The following is a 21,125-nucleotide window of genomic DNA, read 5'->3' as shown; positions in this document are numbered from 1 at the left end:
TCACAAAAGCGCGTTACATGCGGAGTCTTCTTAGCTCAAGGGGCCTGTAAAGTGCTGCTTGCCATACGCGTTGCAGTCATGCAGCCTTCAAAGGCTCTGCGCCCGTAGATACGGTACCACCCTGCAGTTCTGCCACCGGCAGGCAACCGAAAGTAACCGAATTTAAGAAATGGCGGTGGCCAGGCGGTCTGAGCAGGGGACCCTCCCTTGGGTCTGAGCTTCGGCAACAGCCCCTCCAGGCCAATCCCATTTGCGCGCTGCCTAATAAGAAGCTAATATTGCATACCAGCTTGACAGCATCACGCGCATGTGCCAGCACCTCTCCATTGCTCAACATTTTGCCGATTTGAGCCTGGTCTCAGCCGCCAACAAGCCAAAACAGGCAATTTCTGTGCTTGCGACAGTACTGCATACGACATGAGGGATGGCAACGACTTTCACAAGCCCACAACCTCATCAACAGACAACAGGGCATAGTGTAGGACGTCGAACACACACAACAGCCCGTTCAAGGCACATTTGCGTGGAACGCTCACCAGCCAGCTTCAGGCATTCGGATCATGTCTTATCCCTCAGGCAGCTCATCACAATCACGCACGTCAGCTCACGAAACGCATCTTCCTCAGATGCAACACAGTCACGTCTTTCAAACGGTCCTTGTTCAAACAGCAAAAATACATGGTGACGCAAATCGGTGACTTACGAAGTCATAAGTACCACCGGATCGCATTGAAGGCATTCACTGACCGTACTTCGGGAGGCTCATCAAATGCATCGAGTAATACCATAGCGCCTGCCCGAAACACAACAGCTCACAGCGAGTCACGCATGACCACTCCACACCAATGCTCACACCGCTCACACCTCTAGCTCTGCAGCCCCGCATACTCTGTCTCCTCTCCCGCCTCCTCATACACGTCGTACAGCACCATGGCGCTCTTCTTTCCAGGCAGGCAGTCACTAAACAGCGCCTTGGCCCGAGCCACGAAGCTGCGAGACCGCGGCGGGCCGCCGTGCCGCAGCCCTGGCGAGGCGCTCCCGCCGCCGCCGGGGCCGCCGGGGCCGCCCGAGTCGCTGCGGCGCCAGCTGCCAGCAGATAGCCGGTGGAAAGCCTCGGGCGGGGGTGGCACCCAAGACGAGGGCGAGTGCAGCAGCTCGTGGCTGCCGGCGGCGGCGCCGGGCAGGGTGCCGCTGCCGCCGAAGCCACCAACGTCCACGGTGAGGGGCTCTGCCAGCGGACCCCAAGAGCCGCGGCGCGGCGCGGGGCGGCCGGCAGCGCCGCCGCCCAGTCCTGCCATCAGGTCGGCCGCAGACCCCAACAACCCGCCCAGCGCGCCTCCAGACAACACCCGCTGCTGCTGCTGGTGTTGTTGCTGGGGCTGACGGTGGTGGTGGTGAGGATTCGACAGCCTCTCCAGGATGTTGCGCCGCGGGCCCAAGGGGACACTCGGGTGCATGCCGAACAGGTCCTGCAGACTAGTACGGCTGCCGCGCAGCGGCAGATGCGTAACACTGCCACCGCCACCGCCGGCGCCATCACCGCTGCGGGCTCCAGGTTGCGACGGCCGCCCACTCGGACTGAGGCTGGCACCGCTGAGCGCCGATCCATTGAGGACGCCAGTGGCCACGGAGTCCACAGGGGCCCCGCCCGCGGCGGACGGCGGGTCTAGGCTGCTGCCGTAGTGGCGGTGCTGCTGCGCGCCGGTGACTGAGGAGCCGGCGGGGCCGGCAGCTGCGGCGTCCGCCAGGCTGCCGGTGGTGCACGCGTGCCGCAGCGTGGCGCTACCCTGGCTGCCTTGCCGGCTGGGGTGAGTGTGAGGGTGCGGGAGCTTGGTGTCGTTGGCGTGGCCGCTGGTGCCGCCTAGCTCGTCTGGGTAGGCGCGGGACACTGATGCGGAGGGCGGGGTGGGCGGCGGCGACGGGTGCGCGTTGGGCACGTCGTCATCAAAAAGCAGAAGCAGGTCGTCCACATGCGAAGGCTTCCGCGGCTGCTGCTGCTGCTGTTGCGGCTGCTGCGTCGCACTGGCAGCCTGCGCTTGTGCTGGGGCAGCAGCAGTGCCGGGTCCCGTTGCCGATGCTGCGGCTGGCGCGCGGCCCATGTAAGACGCGGTCGCGGGCGTCAGGATGCCGGCGGCCGAGCTACCGTCACTGAGCAGGGGCTGGTAGGAGCTGCCGTCGGGCACGTGGCGCCCGCCGGCACCGCCAGGCCAGTGCGGCGCGTGCGACGCCGCCGCCGCGGCCGCCGCCAACAGTGAAGCAGCACCGGCCTTGACGCCCGCCGCCATGTGCGCGATGGCGGGCGGTGGCCCCGTCGCCGCCGCCGCCGCGCCGCCGTCGGACCCCAGGGCCTGCACGCCGCGCGAGCGGCGCTGCAGCGCGAGCAGTGCCTGCATGGCACGGAGCAAGCCACACCACCATGAGTCCACAGCCCAATGGTGGCCACCATGTGCCGGCGCGTCACCCACACAAGCAACAACTGCTTCCCCATCGTAAGGTATTCTTATACACAACAAACGGCACGCGCCTCAACCCAACCCCAGCCCTCGCCCTCGAAGCCCCACCTGCATGTCTTGCTGCAGCTCCGGGAAGCGCGCGCCGATGCCGGTGAGGATCTCTGGCGTGACGACCTCGCTCGCCAGCACCTGCCGCAGCTGCCAGCGGCGGTTGGGGTCGGGCTGCAGCAGGCCGCGGATGAGGGTCTTGCAGCCCTCGCTGACGCCCGCGGTGCCGTTGCGGTGCCAGCCGATGCGGCCGGCCAGCACGGCCTTGCGAATGGCGTCCTCCATGCGCTGGCCGCCGCCCTTCTGCCACGGCCACCAGCAGCTCTTGAAGGGCCAGCAGCCGCCCTGCAGCAGCTGGTACAGCACCACGCCCAGCGACCACCTGTGAGAAATTGGTTCGACGGCAGATGGAGGCTGCGGTAAGAAGCATGGTCATGACACAGCCGGCCTTGATGCAGCACGGCAGAAGGGACGAGTGTCGCAAAACAAGGTGGTCCATGCTTGGCAAAGTGCATGCGAAAAAAGTACGACTCACCAGTCGCCTGCTCGGCCGTCGTCGCCGTGCTTGAAGCCCGCCGGGGACATGGTCCAGGGAGTCCCGGCGATCGCACGCGGCGTGACACCCTCAACGCAGGCCAGTCCAAAACTGTGGAAGACAAGCGTGAAGGACAGGAAAAGTTGCGGTAAACCGTACGCAAACAGTTGCGTTGGCCGAAATAACCGCATGCTGTCAAGGGGCAGGCGCCTGCATGATGCACCCCTCCATCGTTCGCGCCCTATGTTGCAGTGCCGCACTCACTCCATGATTTGGACCTTGCCGCGTGCGTCCATTAGGAAGTTGGGCAGCTTGACGTCTGCGGCCGGGACAAGTGAAAGGGGGGCCGGACCACAAGAATTAGGCAGGGGCGTGCCAGGCACACTGGCGCGGTGAGCCCCACCGGCGAACCGCAGCCCCTAAGCCGCTGCGACGTGCGCAGCCCAGGCCACTCACACGCGACCCCCCGTGCTGCGCTCACCGTGGTGCACCACACCGTGGGCATGGCAGCGGTGCACGGCGTTGACCATCTGCACCCACACCGTCAGCACCTCGGTCTCGTCCACCTGGCCGCCGCGCGGCCCGCCGCTCATGTTCTGGCAGGCTGCGGGCGCTGCGGGCGCTGCGCTGAACAGCCACTCCTCCACGCTGCAGGCCGCCACAGGCATGCGCAGCACCGCCATGTAGGTGGCACGGCTGGCGTCGCCTCCACTGCCCCCGCCTCCGCCCATCTGTGACGCAGATGTACGAAAGCACAGCAAATCATAGAGTTGTGCTTGCGTTGTGGCAGTGAGGTATCCGATGCACAGTTTGTGCGTGGTCTGTGTGACCGTGCGCACGCGCGCAACCCTGGTAGAGCCCTGTGCCGCGCTGCGGCGCATTGCGGTGTGTGGGGCGGGGCCGGACGCCTCACCTCGTCCGCGTACACGCTTTTGAACGCCTCAACGCACGGCAGCACGGACGGCTCTGCCGACATGAGCAGGTGTATCCGCGCCTCTGTCAGGATGAGCGGCGCCCGGTCCACGTCAGCTAGGCACCGCGCGTCCGTGGCGGGGATTAGCTTCAGCGCCCAATCCTGCTTGCTGCCATTGACGGCAGCATCTGGGTGCGCTTCCCGAGCAAGCACCACGTGACTGAAGCCCCCGCCCCCCAGCAGCGACTCCACCCGGTACGCGGACAGGTCCTGTGGGTGGGTGCGAGAGGTACGGTGGGTACAGGCCGCGGTGCAGGCGGTCGGTCGCGGTGTCCAAGGTAAGGCCGACGTCCGCTGAGTTCCGCAATCCCGATACACGATAACGCAGCTACAGGCCAGCCGTCAGTGAGCTCGCCTTGCACGGAAGCGTGGGGCAGACCGCCTCGAACTCGGTCGCTGAAATTGGGTGAGCCAACATCCTCACGACCCTCTAAGCAGCAAACCAACTAAGAAGCTAAACTACAGAATGCGCTGCTAGCTGGTTGCCGGCATCCTGACTTGCCGCTGCGGCAGAAATTGACCGCTGAGTGAGCTGCGGACTGCTTCTATGCCGCCAAGCGCGAGTGTTGAACAAATTACTTTCTATCCTAAATTGTATACACTGAGGACGAGCAAAGACCCAGCTCTGGGGCTTGGTTGTCGGTGTGCGCTGGCGCGATCCAGGCGAACCCCCATCCTTTTTGGAGCTGACGCCCTCACCTGCTTTGCCCGGCTTCCCCTCCCAGTCCTCCCATGCGGACTGCAGATGACATCAAGGGAGCTGATAGCTCAATATCATGGCTGGACAGACGCTGGTAAAGCGAGAAATGGCCAGGCGTAGGTGCCATCAGTGCCATGGATGGGAGGCTCCTTCAAAGGTCCGCCTTGACCTTGAGAGCAGGCGCCTATGATGCGCATGCACACTCGTGAGTTCGCCCATCTGTGCTCACACGCGCACTGAAATGCTGGCTGCCAGCGAGCATCAGGAAGTGCGTGCATTGCTTCTGGGTCCGATGCCCTTCCGACATCCTGATAACTTGGATTCATACATGACAGTTCAAGATGCACCCGCTGCTTGCAAACTCAACCACGCGCCCGTCATGATGACAAATGAGAGGGGGAGTGCGGGGTGGGCCAGGGTGGTCCCAACGCGTGCCGTGCTGAGGCCAGCCAGGGTTTGGGGTGACTATGACGGCCCTGACCTTCTTCCACTTACAAACAACTAATGCATGCGACCAAGATAACACTTGTACTTACCCGGCAGTCCGGTACTATGACAGCGACGATAAATTGAAATGAGTTTGGGCAAGCGCTCGTCCGCGCTATCCGACCTGATTAGGCAGGCAACGGAAGGTTCAAGCAGTCCTGATGCGCCTCCTAACAGCGCACAGGGCAGCACGCCCGCCAGCCGCGCGACCGTTGTGCCCATCATCGGAGTGGGCCAGGCGCAAAGCACATACGCTGCTGGCCAGGATCTCACCGAAACGTTCTTTCCAGGCTCGTCCTTGCGTTCGTCGTTCATGCCAAAGAGCCTGACGCACCATGGCCCCGGAACACACGGCAATGGCGCGGGCCTGCTCGGCAGCTATCGGCCGGGTGCGCACTGGACTCCTGGCGACGCGAGCCAGGTGGGCTGTAAGGCGAAACTCGGCGCAGCGCTTGCGGGGGGGACATCACGTGTAGCATGCAAGCGTCGCGCTTGCAGTGCAGCTCGTCGGTACGAGAAACGTACGCCCATGTACCATGTCATGCATACGGGCATGTATATATGCCGAACCGAAACGGCTGTCTGCAGCGCGGCCGGGCGGCGCGCTGCCGAAAGGCTCGTTGCGTCACACCCGTTGAACCACCCCCCACCCCCCGCCCTTCACGCCCTGCGTCCCCCCCCCCTTGCGCTCCTCCCCTCGTAGGTTTCTGGTGTCTCCCCGCCGTTCGGGACGCTGGGCTCCGCCGCGCCCGGCTCCAGCGTCGCCACCGGCGGCGGCGGCGCCAGCGTGGGCTCCGCGGCGCTGCAGCCCGCCGCGCACCACTACACAGCCACCGACGTGGACGCCGCCGCCGGCGCCGGCGCCAGCGGCGCCACCAGTCAGCCCAACACGGTTGGCGTGTCGCCGACTGCCGGCGCCGGCACGGACGCGCAGCACGCCTGGCCGGCCTGGGCCACGCGCGTCGCCGCCGCGGTTGCCGCGGCCGCCGGCGGCGGGCAAGGCCACGGGCAGGGCGACCACACTGAGACGCATGCCCATGCCCATGCCCATACACCTGCATCCGGTCACAGCTCCGCACCCGCGCACGGTCACGGCTCGGGAGCAACCACAGCGGCGGCGGAGGTCCCCGTCGCTGCCGCGGCGGCGGCTGGCGCCGCCGCCGCCGCCGCCGCCGCCAAGGCGGCTCAGCCGACGACAGGACCGTACGGCAGCGGCAGCTACATCGCACGTGGCTTCCTGTCCTCACAGCTGGTCTACCAGCACGGCAGCGCCGCGCAGCAGGCGCAGCACGCGCAGCCGGCAGCGGCGGCGGCCATGCCGCCTCAGCTAACGCACCGCCGCTCCTTCCAGCAAGCACGTGACAACGCCGGCGGCGCGGCCGTTGTAGGAAGCCTGATGCCGGGCTCATCGGCGTCGGCGGGGGCCTCGGGCATGTTGTCGTCATCGGTGCTGAGCGGCGCGTCCCCGGGCGGGGGCAACATGACCGCCGCGGCGCGTGGCGGCGGTGGAGGCGGAGGCGGAGGTGGAGAACGGCAGCACCGCGGGCGCGCGGCGGGAGCGAGCAGCAGCGGCTGGGAGGGCGAGTTGGCGAGTGAGTGCTGAGTGCTGCGAGCTGAGTGCTAGGGCGTGGAAACAGTCAGATGAACATGTGTGGCTAGGAGTCGCCCAGGTTCCGTGGGTTTGCGGCAAGACACAGTGGCCATTCTTGCACACGTCTGGCCGGCAACCCCGTCCCCGGGCGGCGCCCCGCCCTACTGGCAATCCCTTTGCTTTGCACAGAACCATTGCTTGAGGGACCGGAGTCCCACGCCGACCTGGAGGCGGCACCGGGGGGCGGCGGCGCCGGCCGCGCCCACATCAGCAACAGCTACGGCTCCACGCCGCGGGCCGGCGGCGCCGCTGGTACCGCGGGCGCCGCGGGCGCCGCCGCCTTCGGCACGCCGCTTTCGGGCGCTGTGGGTGCGGTGGAGGAGGTGGGTGCGCCCAAGGACCACCGCGCGGGCCCGCTGAACGCGGTGGTGTTTGGCGTCATCAACGCGGTGGTGTCCATGCCCACACTCATCGCCTACGCCGCCATCGTCTTCAAGGTGAGGTGGTTGTGGGTGGGTGGGTGGGTGGGTGGGTGGGTGGGTGGGTGGGTGGGTGGGTGGGTGGGTGGATGGGCGGCGTCTTGGTCATAACTCATAAGCACTTGGGACTTTCAAACCCATACGCGCGCCATGCAGTGCGCAAACCCCATAGCGCACCTCTGCGTCAGACGTCTCTGTCCCCCACCCTGTCCATTACCTCGGCTTGCGCTCCTGCTTCTGCCTCCCGCCCACCTGCTGCCTGCCGGCCTGCTGCTGCCTACACACACACACACACACACACACACACACACACACACACACACACACACACACACACACACACACACACACACACACACACACACACACACACACACACAAACCCGGCCCCGCAGTCGCCCATCTACGCGCCCTACCTGGACAGCCTGGTCCGCTTCTTCTTCTTCAGCAGCGCCCTGCACCAGTTCGTGTTCGTGGCGCTCAGCAGCCTGCCCTTCGCCATCGGGCAGGTGAGGCGGCGGAGCCGGCTGGTGTATGGCTACTGTGCGGCTACTGTTTCACTGCTGTGCCGCTACTGTGGCTGCTGTGTCTCTCATCCGTCACCAACAACAACAACAACACCTGCTGTCTGCCACCACACCCCCGCCCCGCAGGTCCAGGACGTGGGCCTCATCTTCCTGTCCGCCATGGCCACCGACATAGCGCTGCAGGTGGGGGGAAAGGCGGGGGCGGGGGCGGGGGCGCACGGCAGGGTCTCATCAAAGGCGGGACGGGTGTGTGGATTGGAACGGGCAAAGCGAGCGGTGTTGGTCCCTCAGGGATGTGTAGAATCGTAGTCTGGTTGCACCGGGGCCTTGGCTCGGGTCTGGGCAGCCACCGCGACGCCAGTCGTATGTGTGTGTGTGTGTGTGTGTGTGTGTGTGTGTGTGTGTGTGTGTGTGTGTGTGTGTGTGTGTGTGTGTGTGTGTGTGTGTGTGTGTGTGTGTGTGTGTGTGTGTGTGTGTGTGTGTGTGTGTGTGTGTGTGTGTGCGCGCTAAATACCGAACGTGGAACCGCGCTTGCCGCCGCAGGTGACGGGCCCCGACGCGGCGGCGGTGGCTCTGGGCTCGGCGCTGTGTGTCATGACCCTCAGCACCTTTATCGTGGGACTGCTCACAGTCATAGTGGGTGAGTGAGACTGTGTATACATGTGTGTGTATAAATGTCTGTGTATCAAGAAAGAAGAAGCCCGCCCAGGGAATGTGTGCGTGTGTGTGTACGTGTGTTGAAGAGCACAAGGAACACAAAGCGCTTCAATAGTGTTTGCGATGCAGCCACGTGACGGCATGCGGATGTTACCTGTGTGTTGCACACCAAACGCAAGCCTGACACATGACGCAGGCCAGCGCATGACGCAGGCTTGCCTCGTGCTGTTGACCCGCTGCCCTTGTGCTAGTTGAACACTTGCTCCCCCACCTGCCCCACCCCATCCCTGTGCAGCCAAGCTGAAGCTGGCCGACATGGTGTCGTACGTGCCGCTGCCGGTGGTGGGCGGCTACCTGGGCTTCGTGGGCTACTTCTGCATTGCCGGCGGCACGGCGCTGGCGGCGGGCGTGCAGGTGACTGGCAGGGAGGGGCTGGGGGGTAGCCATTCATGCGAAGGGTATGTATCAAGGATGGAAGTGCGGACATACAGGGGTGCAGCGGGAAAACGCGCCGTACCAAAGTCGACAGCATGGACGCTGCGGGGGTGGGGTGGGGGGGCCAGGGAGAGGCCCCGGGAGGAGGGCTGGAGGGAGCGTAGGGGGGGGGCTATCGAGAGGAGCAGGAGGGCACAGATTGGGCCGAACCAGGGCCGGATGCGAGTCGGGTATCGGTTGCGCACACATACCGCGTGGGGGCGCTGGGCTTGCGTGTCATCTCAGTGCGCCCCGCTCCTCCACATCGATAGCACACATACACACACACACACACACACACACACACACACGGATACACACATCCTTCCGCACCTTGCCCCCGCCCCCCCGGTCTGCAGGTGGACACGCTGGTGTCGTGGGTTCACCTGTTGGCGCCCGACCCACTCATCAAGCTCCTCCCCGCGGCCGCCACCATCGTGAGTGCCGGTTGTAACGGAGGTGCGGGAGCAGTGCAGGCACACACCCAGCCCCCTGCACCTGCCCCCTGCACCTGCCCCCTGCACCCTCACCAAACCTCATCAACCATACGCCCAACACGCATTCCCCTGTCAAAGCCCCCAATCTGTGTCTGCTGTGTCCACTCCTCCTCACGTCTCGTGCTCTCGTTCCCACACCACACAAACCTCTGCCCCCGCCCGCCGCCCCGCCCCTCTGCCCCCCCCCCCCACCCCACCCCCGCCCCTGCGTCCAGACGGTGCTGATGCTGTGTGTGGAGCACGTGTCTCACCCGCTGGCGCTGCCGGCGCTGCTCACCGCCATCCCGCTGGCCTTCCACGGCGTGCTGTGGTCCGTGGGCTGGGACCTGGCTCGGGCGCAGGAGGCGGGATGGGTCATGCCGCCCACCGTGAGTGCGCTGTGGGTGGGTGGGTGGGTGGGTGGGTGGGGGGTTGCAAGGATGGTTGGAAAGCGGGGGGGCGGCCAACTGTTCCGCCTGCTAGGCGTGCATCTGGCAGCACCCCGGTTCCTCGCTGCTTCCGCCACAACCGCCACAACCACCACCACAACCACCCAACACCACCAACACCACAACCACCAATCACCGCAGAAAGGCGAGGCGGAGTTCTGGAAGCTGTGGGAGCTGTTCAACGTGCAGCACGGCCTGTCGGGCGTGGACGTGCCGGCAATGCTGGCGCAGGCGCCCAAGCTGGCGGGTCTGTTCCTGGTGGTGTGCTTCGGTAGCTGCATGGACGTGGCCGCCATCCAGTCCGACATGCCCACGCCACTGGACTTCAATCGCGAGCTCATGACCGTGGGTGCGTGCCCGTCAAGGGGGTGCGGGCGCGGGCCGGGGGCTGAGGGGGCGTGGGCCAGGGGGGTTGCAAGGATGTTGGTGGGCTTGTTGTGGGCTGGTGGATTGCGGCGCGTTGCGGGGGCTGCGCGAGACGCAGCACTGCTTTCGCCGCTACCATACCTCACATTCCCGACTAGCGACTACCCTGCTTCTCGCCACCCACCCCGCCCCGCCACCCGCCACCCGCCATCCGTCCCACACACCCCCCACAGGCGTGTCCAACATGGTCACGGGTGTGTTGGGTGCGGGCTACACCGGCTCCTACATCTTCAGCCAGACCGTGTTCACCATGCGGCAGGTGCGGGATGTGATGCGCGGGGGCCGGGAAGTGGGGGGCGGGGATGCGGGCAACCAGGTTCGTTCTCTCGCCTTGGACGAGCAGGGATTTGTCCTTCCCCATTTTGGCCTTGCGCCCTGCCGTGTCCCCCTGACCAACGAACCCAGGCTTTCGCATGCTGCCGGGCGGTTATTTGTTCATGACACGCATGTACACACATACACACACACCAACTTTGTGTCCTTTTGCTGATTAAGACACCAAGTCTCCATCCCCGCCACCACCACTCCCCCTTCTTCCAATAATCATGAATGTGATCCCGGCCCCGCCCCACGCGCCAGGGTGTGTTCAACCGCATCAACGGCCTGGTGGTGGCGGTGGTGGAGCTGGTGGTGTTCGCGCTGCCCTTCAGCACCATACAGGTACGGCAATGACGACACGGAGGTGCCGGGAGCTGTAGCCCTGGACATGACACGACCTACATATGCAGCACCCCTTCCTTCCCCCCCTGTCTCCGGCATTCTGTCAAGCACGTCTCACGCAACACACCACACGATACAAAACATACAAAATACACATCGCCCTCGCCGCCGCAGTACCTGCCCAGCTTCTACTTCGGCGCGCTGCTGGTCTGGTTCGGCATCGAGATCTCACGGGACTGGCTCATCCTGTCGTACAGGTGTGGGCGGCACTGCACGGCACATACACACATTCATACGGCATGCAGACACGTACATACATACACACTCCCACCTGCTTCCCCTATGACCCGCCACCATCCACCGCCTCCACCACTACCCCCACCCCACCCCACCACCTCAACCGCTTCTTCTATCACCCTCACCACCATCCGCCTGCCCCTCCGACTTCACTTCGTAAATTTAATGCGTGTAACCCCCCCCCCCCCTTCATGTTCCGCAAGATGGTCTACCGTCTACCACTTCCTTAACTAATCATGAATGTAACCCCCCCTGCAGGAAGCTGAGTCGTGCCGAGTACCTGCTGTTGTGGGCCACCTTCATCGCCATCATGAACGCCGGGCTGGAGCTGGGCATTGCGGCGGGAGTGGTCATGGCCACACTCTACTTCGCATTCCAGGTGCGGGGATGGGGTGGAGGGACGGAGGGGCGGAGGGGCTGGAGAGGCTGGAGAGGCGGAGGGGTGCTTGTGTTGGGGGAGGCATGTGGGTAAGGCGCGGGTGCGGTGTGAGGGGGGCGTGGGGTGGGCAGTGTGGGGCCGTGGGGCGGTGGCCTGTGCGGCATGGGGTGCAATTCCGCCGCGTCCACCCCAAACAAGAATGAAACGAAGTTCTCTTGTGTGTGTGTGTGTGTGTGTGTGTGTGTGTGTGTGTGTGTGTGTGTGTGTGTGTGTGTGTGTGTGTGTGTGTGTGTGTGTGTTCGTGCCTGCCTGCCCTTGCGCAGTACGCCCAGAGCCAGGTGGCGGGTCTGCGGCAGGTGGCGGCGCGCAGCGGCCGCACGCACGTGTACGACACCAGTTCGGCCCTGGAGCTGCTGGGGCGGCGGCTGGCGGTGCTGCGGCTCAGCGGCTACATCTTCTTCGGCTCCTCCACGGGCCTGGGCAACCAGGTGCTGCAGCTGGCGGCGCGCATGCTGCAGGTGCGGGGGACGAGGGGGGCAGGGGGGAAAGGGAGGAGGGGGAGGGGGGGAATGGGGAAAGGGAGGAGGGGAGGGGCAGGGGCAGGGGGGGGGTGTAGATGCCAGCTCTAAGAGGATTGAACCCAATGCAGAAGAGCGCGGGGGGAGAGGGGGGATAGCCATTCATGTGAACGGCGGGGGGGGGGTTGAGGGCGTGTGGGTTGGGTGCGGGCGGGTGCGTGGGGGTACGGGTGGGGATGCAGGCGGGGGGCCTGGCGGCGGGGTGGAGAGGGCGGGTCATGGAAGGAGCTTTCCTTAGCGCCCAGCACTGTTCTGACTGCGTATCACAAGCGCCCCGTGCCCTCTTGTGGTTGCGTGTGACTGCGTGTGTGCAGGAGCGGGCGGAGGAGCAGCGGCAGCACGAGGCCTGGGCGCTGTCGGCGGAGCAGGCGGGCTCGGGCTCGGGCGGCAGCGGCCCCGGCAGCCACAAGGCCGACGCCGACTCGCACGCCGACTCGCTCACGGCTCCCATTGACATAGACACACACGCCCACATGACCGTGTCTGCCTCCGCTCCCGCACTGGTCCTGCCGGTGACGCCGCAGCCGCCGAATGCGCACGCGCTGGAGCCGGCGGGATCCGGCCCCGGACCTGGGCACGGGCATGCGCACGCACGTGCGGCGGAAGGCACGCACGGGGCAGGAGCAGGAGGAGGAGGAGGAGGTGGGGGGCATGCGGCGGCGGCGCTGTTTGGAGACGCGGGTGGCGACGCGGGCGGTGGCGGCGGCGCCATGTCGGCTGCGGAGCGGCACTGGCGCGCGGCGCAGGCGGTGGCGCAGGCGCCTGTGGTGCTCATCCTGGACTTCGGGTGCGTGCGAGGAGCGTGCGTCGCGTACGTTGCAAGCCTCAATCACCGGAGCGGGTTCTTGCTGCGCGGGCCACGGGGTGGGCCATGGGGCGGGCCTTCGTCTGGTGTTTCTCACCCGCTCTGTTTTACGATGTGTTGTGTCTGTCAGTACCGCTCGCTTTGAGGTTACACAGTGGTATTAATGCATTTACGGTATGTGTCGCAATCCTGCCGCACACACACACACACACACACACACACACACACACACACACACACACACACAAGGTAATCCGCGGCCGTAAATTTGCATCGCATACACTGTCCTACGCGTAATGTTTTCCTTGTGCTCTTTAACACACACAACACAGGTCGGTGACGGGCCTGGACTCCACCGCGGCGCGCACCTTTGCCACGCTGGTCACCACCCTAGCCAGCCAGCGCGTCAACGTCATCTTCGCCAACCTCAGCCGCCCCGCCGCCCACGACGCCATGCGGCAGCTGCTAGGAGCCAACGGCCTGCCGCTGAGGCCCTTCGTGGCGCCGCCGGCCGGGTCGGCGGCAGCTGCTGCCGCAACGGCGGCGGCGAATGGGGCAAACGGGGCGAATGGAGGTGCCGTGGCGGCGGAGGGCCACGCCGGGGCAGCGGCGTCGGGCGAGGCGAGCAAGGCGCCGCCGGCAGAGGCCGAGTCGCCGCTACTACGTGAGTGGGGACACGGGTCGTGTATGTAGATCCTTGCTTGTCACTCCGGTGTTGTCAACACTGTGTTGTGAATGCTGACGACACGCACACAGGCCCCAGCGCGGGTGGCTGCTGGGAGTTCGGGTCCGTGGCGGGCGCGGTGCGGTGCTGCGAGGACGCCTACTTGGGGCTGGCCACGGCGGCGGGGCTGCTGACCAGCTCGGCACCCGCCGCCGCCACCTCGCTGCAGCAGCTGCTGGCACGCCACCTGAGGGAGGTGCGTGTGGCACACGGGATGCAGGGCATATGTGTGTGTGTTAAAAAACAACAAATCGAAGCCAAGCGGGGTGTGTGTGCGCGTGTGTGTATGTGTGTGTGTGCGTGCGTGTGTTTACCGCGTTCCCGCGTGTGTGTTGCCCTCTATAACGCGTTCCCGCGTGTGCCGCGGCCGCGCAGGTGTTTCCCTCCACCCCCGCCGACCTGGGCGGACTGGTGGCGGCGCTGGAGGGGGTGGTCACTCGGCGGCAGCTGCAGCCGGGGGACCTGCTGTACGGCGCGGGGGCGGCGGTGCGCGAGGTGGCCATCATCGAGTTCGGGGCGCTGCAGGAGGAGGAGCACTACGAGGGAGGCGTGCGCGTGGGGTGAGTGCCGGCCGGGTGGGCGGGCGGCGGGCGTGGGTGTGGGGGTGCGGGTGGGCGGGCGGGCGTGGGTGTGGGTGGGCGGGTGGGCGGGCGGGCGTGGGTGTGGGTGGGCGGGTGGGCGTGGGAGATTGGACGCGTCATGGCTCGATGGGGCTGCGGTGGGGCGCTTCTGAGGCCACTGCTATTGCCGGTAGACGACAAGGTTGCACTCACGCGGCTGCTTGCGTGCGGCATGGCGGCAATGAGAAGCCCTATACCTCCAGGCGAGCACTTAGAGCACCTCGCTCTCGCTCTCGCTCCCAACGGCGCGCATGCCAACCCCGTGCTCACACGCCCACATGCTCACAGGTCCCGCGAGCACGGCCCGGGTGTGGTGGTGGGCGCGCTAGAGTTCTTCCTGTCGCGGCCCGCACCCGCGCCCGTGCGCTGCTCCGCCGGCCCCTGCCAGCTGATCTGCATCCCGCGCGCCGCCTTTGGCTCGCTCATGGCGCACCACCCGCGCGCGCTGGCGGCACTCGAGGTGGGGGCGGCGGCTGTGGGATGCACAGGGGCGTGTGGAGAGGGGGGCGGGTTGGGGGAGCTGGGGCGCGTGCAAGGGAGCGTGCGCGTTGCTGCGTGGGGGTGGGGTGTTAGGGGCATCCGCACTAGGGGCGGGCAGCATTCCGCGGTTGCTGTCGCTCCTTACCTGTCCGGCTCTTGCTGACCGAAGTTGTGCGGCGGCTCGTTTCGTGCGGGTGTGATGCGGCAAAGAAAAGCAAAGCATGACCACGTGTGCACCGCCCCGCGCCTGTACACGCAGGTGCTGCTGATGCGAAGCACGTGCATGGACCTGGCGAGTGCGCAGGAGGCAGCCAACCACGGCACCGCCGACTGAACCCAGGAGGGCAGTGGGGGATGTGTTGCGGCGGGTTCAGGCAGAGCGGTCCGGTGGCTAAGAAACGGCTTTGGTTGGGAGGTGGGCATTGGCATCACAGGTTGTCGGGCACGTGTACAGCGTCGGTGCACAGGCCAGATGCGGTAGATGCGACAGAGCAACAGAGCGATAGAGAGAGAGAAAGTTCAGAAACAGGCGCTTGTGTTAAATACGTGGCGGGTTAGTTAGATCTTTATTGGTAGTTCCGTATGGTGCGGGGCGCCAGCCTTGCGGTGCGCCCACGCGAATAATGCCGTCGCCTCTGGTCGCGGCCGGGATGCCAGCGCATGGTCCCGGCGGCGGGGCTAACGGTGTGGAGGGTTCAGTGCTCCGGGGTCGCCGGTGGTGCTGCCGTTGATTGCCGTTGCGCGGTGAAATTGTTTTTGCGGCAAAGGGATTCGGCAAGGCACGCCCCGCTGCGGATTGTGGGAGATTGCGCAGGAGCTGTGGATTACACAGCCGTGACGGGCGCAGCCTGAAATCATGTTGCCTGAGCGTCTGGTGCTATCGCCTGGCCGGGCGCCCGGAGCACGAGGAATGCGCGTCAGCAAAGTGCCAGCCTGCCAGCATGTCAGCGATGTCTCGGTACAGTAACTCCGGCGTTTCTCAAGCCACACACGCCTTGACGTTGCCTTGACGTTGCCTTGACGTTGCAATTGAATGTTGGTGTCTGGGAATACGCTGCACACTACCGGACTAACGCCACCCTGCCCCTTCCCCTGTCCCATCGCACACCCTTACCCTGTCCCCCCATACACCACACACCTAGTGGCCATGTTGCTGCGACCCGTAGATAGCCCGAGGTGCGCGTAAATACGGCTCCGGCTGGTGCGAAATGCATTTGAGTAGTTGAGTGGACTTCCTGTGTGCTGGCCTTACTTACGCCGCACCTAGATACGCGCCAGCGGTCAACAGCCAGCCGTTCCAACCTTCCCAATCACGGCACACCAACTCGGACACCGCCACCGCCCCACCCCCACCAGCTAACACACAATCCCACACCATCGCCATACAAAAGGCACTGCCGGAGCCAGATCCAATGTCAGCAGGGGCGCTCCTGAATGTCAGCATTGGATCCGCGCCCTTGACGCCCTGACGCTGCGGCTGAACCCCACCTCAGTCCTCACTGCAGACATGCATGCGCGTGTGCCCGCTCACAAGCGCGGCTGCAGTACGCCACCGCACCGCCGCACCCGGGGCAGTAGCTCCACATGGGCGGCTGTAGCAGCTCACTGTCTCCGTCCAGAGCCTCACACAACGGGTCCGCACAACAGGCCGGCAGCAGCGACGCTGCGGCGGCCACGTCTGCGTCCAGGAGGCGCGGCGCGGCACTGCCAGCAGCGGCTGTGACACCTGCTGTAGCCCCGGTGGCCGAGGCTGTGGCCGAGGCCGCGGCCCTCCGGTCAGAGCTGGCGACTCCGCCAGCATGGCACTCAGCTGCCGCCAGCCCTGCTGTGGCGCCGCCCGCAATCGGCGCCCGCGCCCGCACCGGCGCTGCAGGGGCGCTGCCGGCGCCAGGCTCGGCCGGGCCGCCGCTGTTCGACATCTCCGCCACAATCTGGTCCCCAGCCGCAGCAGCAGCGGCAGCAGCCGGCGCCGAGCAGGCCGCCAGCTCCGCTGCCGCCAATGCCAACCCCTCATCCGCCACCTCCCGCGGCGACAGTGGCAGCAGCACCTCCCAGCTGCCCAACAAGTCGCGCGAGAGCGCCGCGCGGGCGGCGCAGCCGCCAGCAAAGTCTCTCCACGCGAAGTGACCGCGGCGCCGACCGCTGGTCTCTTCTTCAGCAACAAACATCGCCAGAGCTTCGAAAGCTGCCAGGACATTGTGCGTCGCGCCGCCACCGCCACAACCGCCACAACCGCCACCGCCCGGCCGCCCGGCGACCGCCCCATTTACGATTGTACAGCCCGCGGTGTGGTACTGAAACAGCGAGAGGACCTCATGAGGCAGCCACAGTGAGTCCGGACGGAGCCGGGAGTCAACCTCTTCCGGCAGCGCCAGGCTGGTGACGTTCAGGGCGATGACTGTCTTTAAGGCCAGGTCGCAGCATTCTGTGCCCTCGGCTCGGCAGGCGTCGAGTTGCGACAGTGCATTGTGCAAGAGCCCCAGGCAGTCCACGTCGGCCGTCAGGAAATGCCGCCAGCTGGCTGCCGCGGCGGCGGCTGTGTGATTGGCGGCGGCGGCTCCGCCACCAGCGCTGCCGCTACCTCCAACTCCAGCACCAACACCAAGGCCAACACCCAAAGCGGCGGCGGCGGCTTCCGCAGTACCGAGCGCCACGTTGCATGCCGTGACCCACCCTAGCAGGCTGCCCAGCTCGCGGTAGAGCTCCAGGCCATAAAGGGGGTCCGTCAGGCGCGACAGCGCCGGCAGCCATCGGTGCAGCGCGTGTGACCACAGCAGCCGCACCCGCCGCGCACGCAAGCGCAGCAGCTGCTGCGCCTCCTCGGTGGGCGGCGTGGCGGCTGCGCACGGCCCTGCTGCGGCTGCTGTGGAAGCGGGGGGGCAGGGGCTGCCACGTGTGCAATACAAGTCTCTTTCTGACGACGCCGCCAGCAGGGAGGCCCAGCCCAGGAGGCCCGCCAGGCCGCCGCCGCCATAAACACCGCCACCACTGCTGCAATCATGGCCGCTGCCACCACCGCCGCCGACTGTAGCAGCCGCCGCCGCCGCCGCCGCCGCCGCGGCCTCCGCCTCCGACGCTGCTAGGGCTACCAGCGGCATCGTGCTCCGCGCCACCAGAGGCAACGGCGGCAGCAGCTCCACCACCGTGTGCGCCAAGCACGACGCCCCAGCCACACAGCGGCTGCCGCCCCACCCAGTAGTCTCCTGCGCCTGCTGCTCGTCCCCCTCTTCCTGCCCTGAGCCTTGCCACTGCGACTGCGACTGCAACCCCGTGTGGTCGTGCAGCTCCCCCACCGCGGCGCTCAGCCGCTTGCCCATACTCGTGATCAGCGCCGCCGTCTGCCGCGGCGGCGCGAAGGCCATAAACCGCTGCAGCAGTTGCCAGCAGAAGCAGCTGCCGCCGCCGCTGCTGCCGCCGCTACTGCTGCCGCCGCATTTGGCAACCGCTAACGCGGACATTGCCACCCGGACGGCGGCCTCGGTGTCGCCGGTTCGGCGAAGCACCACCTCCAGTGCCGGCAGCAGCCCGGCCGCCAGCGCAGCAGCCAGGCTCGCCGGCGCAGTGTGCAGCAGGACTTCCGTGTCTGTTGTCGGGGACAGGAGCGAGGGGCGCAGCAAGTCGCATGTCACACGCAATCGCACCCGGGCCTGGTGCTCATCACGTCGAACCCGCCCGTCAGTCCACAACTGGCAGTCTGCGCCGGAATGCCGGTGTGGGTGGATGTGCCGCTGCAGTCTGTGGGCGACCGGCGGCAGGCCCCAGATACACGATAGCTCCCCTGGAGCTCTGCGGCTAAACCCCTCTCTCGTACGGCGCCAAAATCACTTCTTCGTGTTGTGTCTGGGAAAGGATTGGGGTGACATGCGATGTGCGGAAGATGACAGACGGGTGCGCGTTCGGAGCAACCAAAGGTAAGGCATCCACGCAATGCAGGGCCATGTGTCCGCCTTGCGGTGGCGGATTGTTGTGATCCTCCTGATCACCCACCTGGTCCTGCAGTCGTGGACAGGGCCTGTTGTAGTGTGTTACACAGGTTGTCAATAGAGACGTCGCCCGCCGCCTCAGCCGCATCACGCGGCCCATTCGGCAAGATAACGGCCGCCATGCTCTGCGGGACCATCCGCAGCATCTGCACGGCCGCCTGCCAGTACCTACGCGGCAGGGGCGGACAGCCGTCGCACCCCGACGCGCCGCCTGCCGCCTCCGGGCCCGCTGCCTCCGGGCCCGCGCCCGCCGCTGCCGCTGCCGCTGCCGCCGCCGCCGCATGCCGCACTTGCCCGTCATCTACGAGCAGCCACCTCGCGGACATCAACGCATCCGTGGCGGCGTGTAGCGCCTGCCTGGCTGGCAGCCGCAGCTGGTATAGGGCTGGCGATCCCGCCACTGGCCCCGCCAGCGCAGCTGCCGCTTCGGCCGCAGCCGCTGCTGCCGCCGCCGCGCCCTCTGCAACAGTCGGCTGCCCGGCTGTGCACGGCGTCGCCGGCTGCTGCTGCAGCGGACACGCTTCGTCGTCAGCAGCTGCCTCTGTGGACGCTGCTGCCAGGTCCACAACGCGCAGGCACACACGCGTCAGTGCGCGGCGGCTAACTGGCCAGGGTAGGTGCGCAGTTGTGCCCAGCGTGCCGCCGCCGCCGTCACCTCCCGCGCTGCCACCGTCGCTGCCCAAGCCGTCGCTGCCCCTATACTGCTGAACGGCGTCGCTGGGCTGTAACGTGTCCGCCTGTAGCAGCTGCGCCAGCAGCGCGAACGGCACTGGCGAGAGCCACAACAGCAGCGGCAATACCCCGCCACCGTCACCGCCGCCGCCGCCGCCGCCGCCGGACAACTCTTGGGAGGCGCTAGTGTGCTGCTGCTCCGCCAGAAGCGCCTGCATCTGGGGGCGCAGGTCGCAAGCGGTGCTCGCGGCGCCCCTGACGCCAGGCACCGGCAGCCCTGTCGCCAGGTCTTCCGGAAGGCCCCACACGCCCCGCGCGCCGCCGCCGAAGCCCGCCGCCGCCAGCGTCGCCACCACCTGCGACAGCGCCAGCGTGCGGAGGCAGGTGCCCCAGGGCAGCGGCGGCGGCAGCCGGAGCGAGCCCCTGCCAGCCGTGGCCGCAGCCGATGGCTGCCTAGCGATGCCAGTGGTGGCGGTGTCAGCGCCGTCGCCGGCGGCCGGCTGTCTCACTGAGTCCATCCAGCAATAGGCGGCCACCAGCCCCGCATCCAGGCACCGAAGCACCGGAACAAATGTGTCCCCGCGCCGCCGCCGCTGGAGCTGTCCGTCCGCCTGCGTGCTGTACAACAGCAGCCGGGCCGCGTGCTCCAGGAAGCCGCTCTCGCTCAGCTCCTCCAGAAGCATTGACGCCTTGTGCCCGCCCACCCCCGTGCTCTTGCGTGCACCTCTGCAGCCGCAGCCGCCGCCACTGATGCCGCCGCCGTCACCACTGGCTGTGCCGCCGTCGGCATTGGCGGCCGCGGGCCCAATGAGGCAGCAGCTACTGCCTGCATCCCTTTGTATGCGCGGGGTAAGGGCCACCGCTGCAAGTGCCAGCAACAGACGGCACGCGTCGTTGATGGCGTTGAGGAGCGGCTCGGGGTCGGCCGGCAGGGCGGCACAGGCGCGTGCCGCCACGCGGCTGTGTGTACGCAGCACCTGAGTCCGCAGGACGCAGCGGGACACGGCCGCCACGGCGGCGGCGCCGCTGCACAGCAGTCGGGCGACCAGTGCCATCACCCGCTCGTGGCAGTCGAACAGCCGCCTCGACCGCTCCGCGTGCTGCTGCGCCCGACCCACCGAGGCGCCAGCGCTGCCGCTGCCGCTGCCACAGCCCTCCGCCGCCGCCGCAGCCTCGCCCGCCAGCGCCGCCACGTGCGCCGCGCTCAGGCTGGCAGACGTGTATGGCAGCAGCTGCAGCAGCGGCAGCCGCGCGGCGGCCGGGATGCTGACGGACACCCGCTCTTCAAGGATCAGCTGCTGGAGCAACAGCATGCCGAGCAGCTGGACGGAGTCCTCATCCGGGTCACGCCGGCAGCTGTAGCTCTGCAGGAGGCTCGACACGCAACCGGCTAATGCATCGGGCCCGAATAGCTCCAGGCTTGGCACGTCCTGCGGAGGGGGCATGGGAGCGGTGGGGGCGAGAACCGTGGGTCACAGAGTGCAGGGCGTGCGAGGCTGGGCTGTGAGCGCGAAGGAAGGTCCTGCAGCGCGAGCTACCTAACGGGCGTAGTGCTCACCATCTGTGGCTTACGGCGGCCTTTTTTAAAAACCTGATGGCAGCGTTGACATGGTCTTGGTCGCGCTCTCCTCGCCTGCTGGATGCATCATGCAT

The 21,125-nt window shown here is 66.6% G+C and overlaps 3 protein-coding genes across 3 annotated transcripts; 1 reads left to right on the top strand and 2 right to left on the bottom strand.

The window, feature by feature from the left end:
• Nucleotide 1: 1 nt before the first annotated feature.
• Nucleotides 2-4,594, bottom strand: CHLRE_01g036000v5 (uncharacterized protein). The gene is made up of 7 exons (XM_001689585.2): nucleotides 4,365-4,594; nucleotides 3,950-4,219; nucleotides 3,518-3,767; nucleotides 3,301-3,355; nucleotides 3,037-3,147; nucleotides 2,562-2,883; nucleotides 2-2,387 (listed from the first exon to the last, which is right to left on the bottom strand). The coding sequence occupies exons 1-7, from the start codon at nucleotides 4,425-4,427 to the stop codon at nucleotides 867-869; spliced, it is 2,592 nt and encodes an 863-aa protein (XP_001689637.2). The 5' UTR covers nucleotides 4,428-4,594; the 3' UTR covers nucleotides 2-866.
• A 627-nt stretch (nucleotides 4,595-5,221) lies between these two features.
• Nucleotides 5,222-15,627, top strand: CHLRE_01g035950v5 (uncharacterized protein). Its single transcript, XM_043058721.1, has 21 exons — nucleotides 5,222-5,616; nucleotides 5,899-6,787; nucleotides 6,976-7,283; nucleotides 7,661-7,774; nucleotides 7,919-7,975; nucleotides 8,336-8,432; nucleotides 8,745-8,863; nucleotides 9,283-9,360; nucleotides 9,636-9,788; nucleotides 9,990-10,197; nucleotides 10,448-10,533; nucleotides 10,854-10,934; nucleotides 11,109-11,191; nucleotides 11,490-11,610; nucleotides 11,934-12,128; nucleotides 12,503-12,975; nucleotides 13,326-13,657; nucleotides 13,750-13,913; nucleotides 14,093-14,277; nucleotides 14,626-14,797; nucleotides 15,077-15,627. Exons 1-21 carry the CDS (start codon nucleotides 5,284-5,286, stop codon nucleotides 15,149-15,151), a joined length of 4,323 nt encoding a protein of 1,440 aa, XP_042928635.1. The 5' UTR covers nucleotides 5,222-5,283; the 3' UTR covers nucleotides 15,152-15,627.
• Nucleotides 15,628-15,629: 2 nt separating this feature from the next.
• CHLRE_01g035900v5 (uncharacterized protein) lies at nucleotides 15,630-21,111 on the bottom strand. The gene is made up of 3 exons (XM_043058720.1): nucleotides 21,031-21,111; nucleotides 18,805-20,902; nucleotides 15,630-18,400 (listed from the first exon to the last, which is right to left on the bottom strand). The coding sequence occupies exons 1-3, from the start codon at nucleotides 21,031-21,033 to the stop codon at nucleotides 16,314-16,316; spliced, it is 4,188 nt and encodes a 1,395-aa protein (XP_042928634.1). The 5' UTR covers nucleotides 21,034-21,111; the 3' UTR covers nucleotides 15,630-16,313.
• Between the last annotated feature and the right edge of the window lie 14 nt (nucleotides 21,112-21,125).

This window comes from Chlamydomonas reinhardtii, chromosome 1 (assembly GCF_000002595.2).
Source record: "Chlamydomonas reinhardtii strain CC-503 cw92 mt+ chromosome 1, whole genome shotgun sequence".
Taxonomy (NCBI): Eukaryota; Viridiplantae; Chlorophyta; class Chlorophyceae; order Chlamydomonadales; family Chlamydomonadaceae; genus Chlamydomonas; species Chlamydomonas reinhardtii.
The sequence above is the reverse complement of the archived record's forward strand: the minus strand, read 5'-3'. Positions and strand labels throughout refer to the sequence as shown.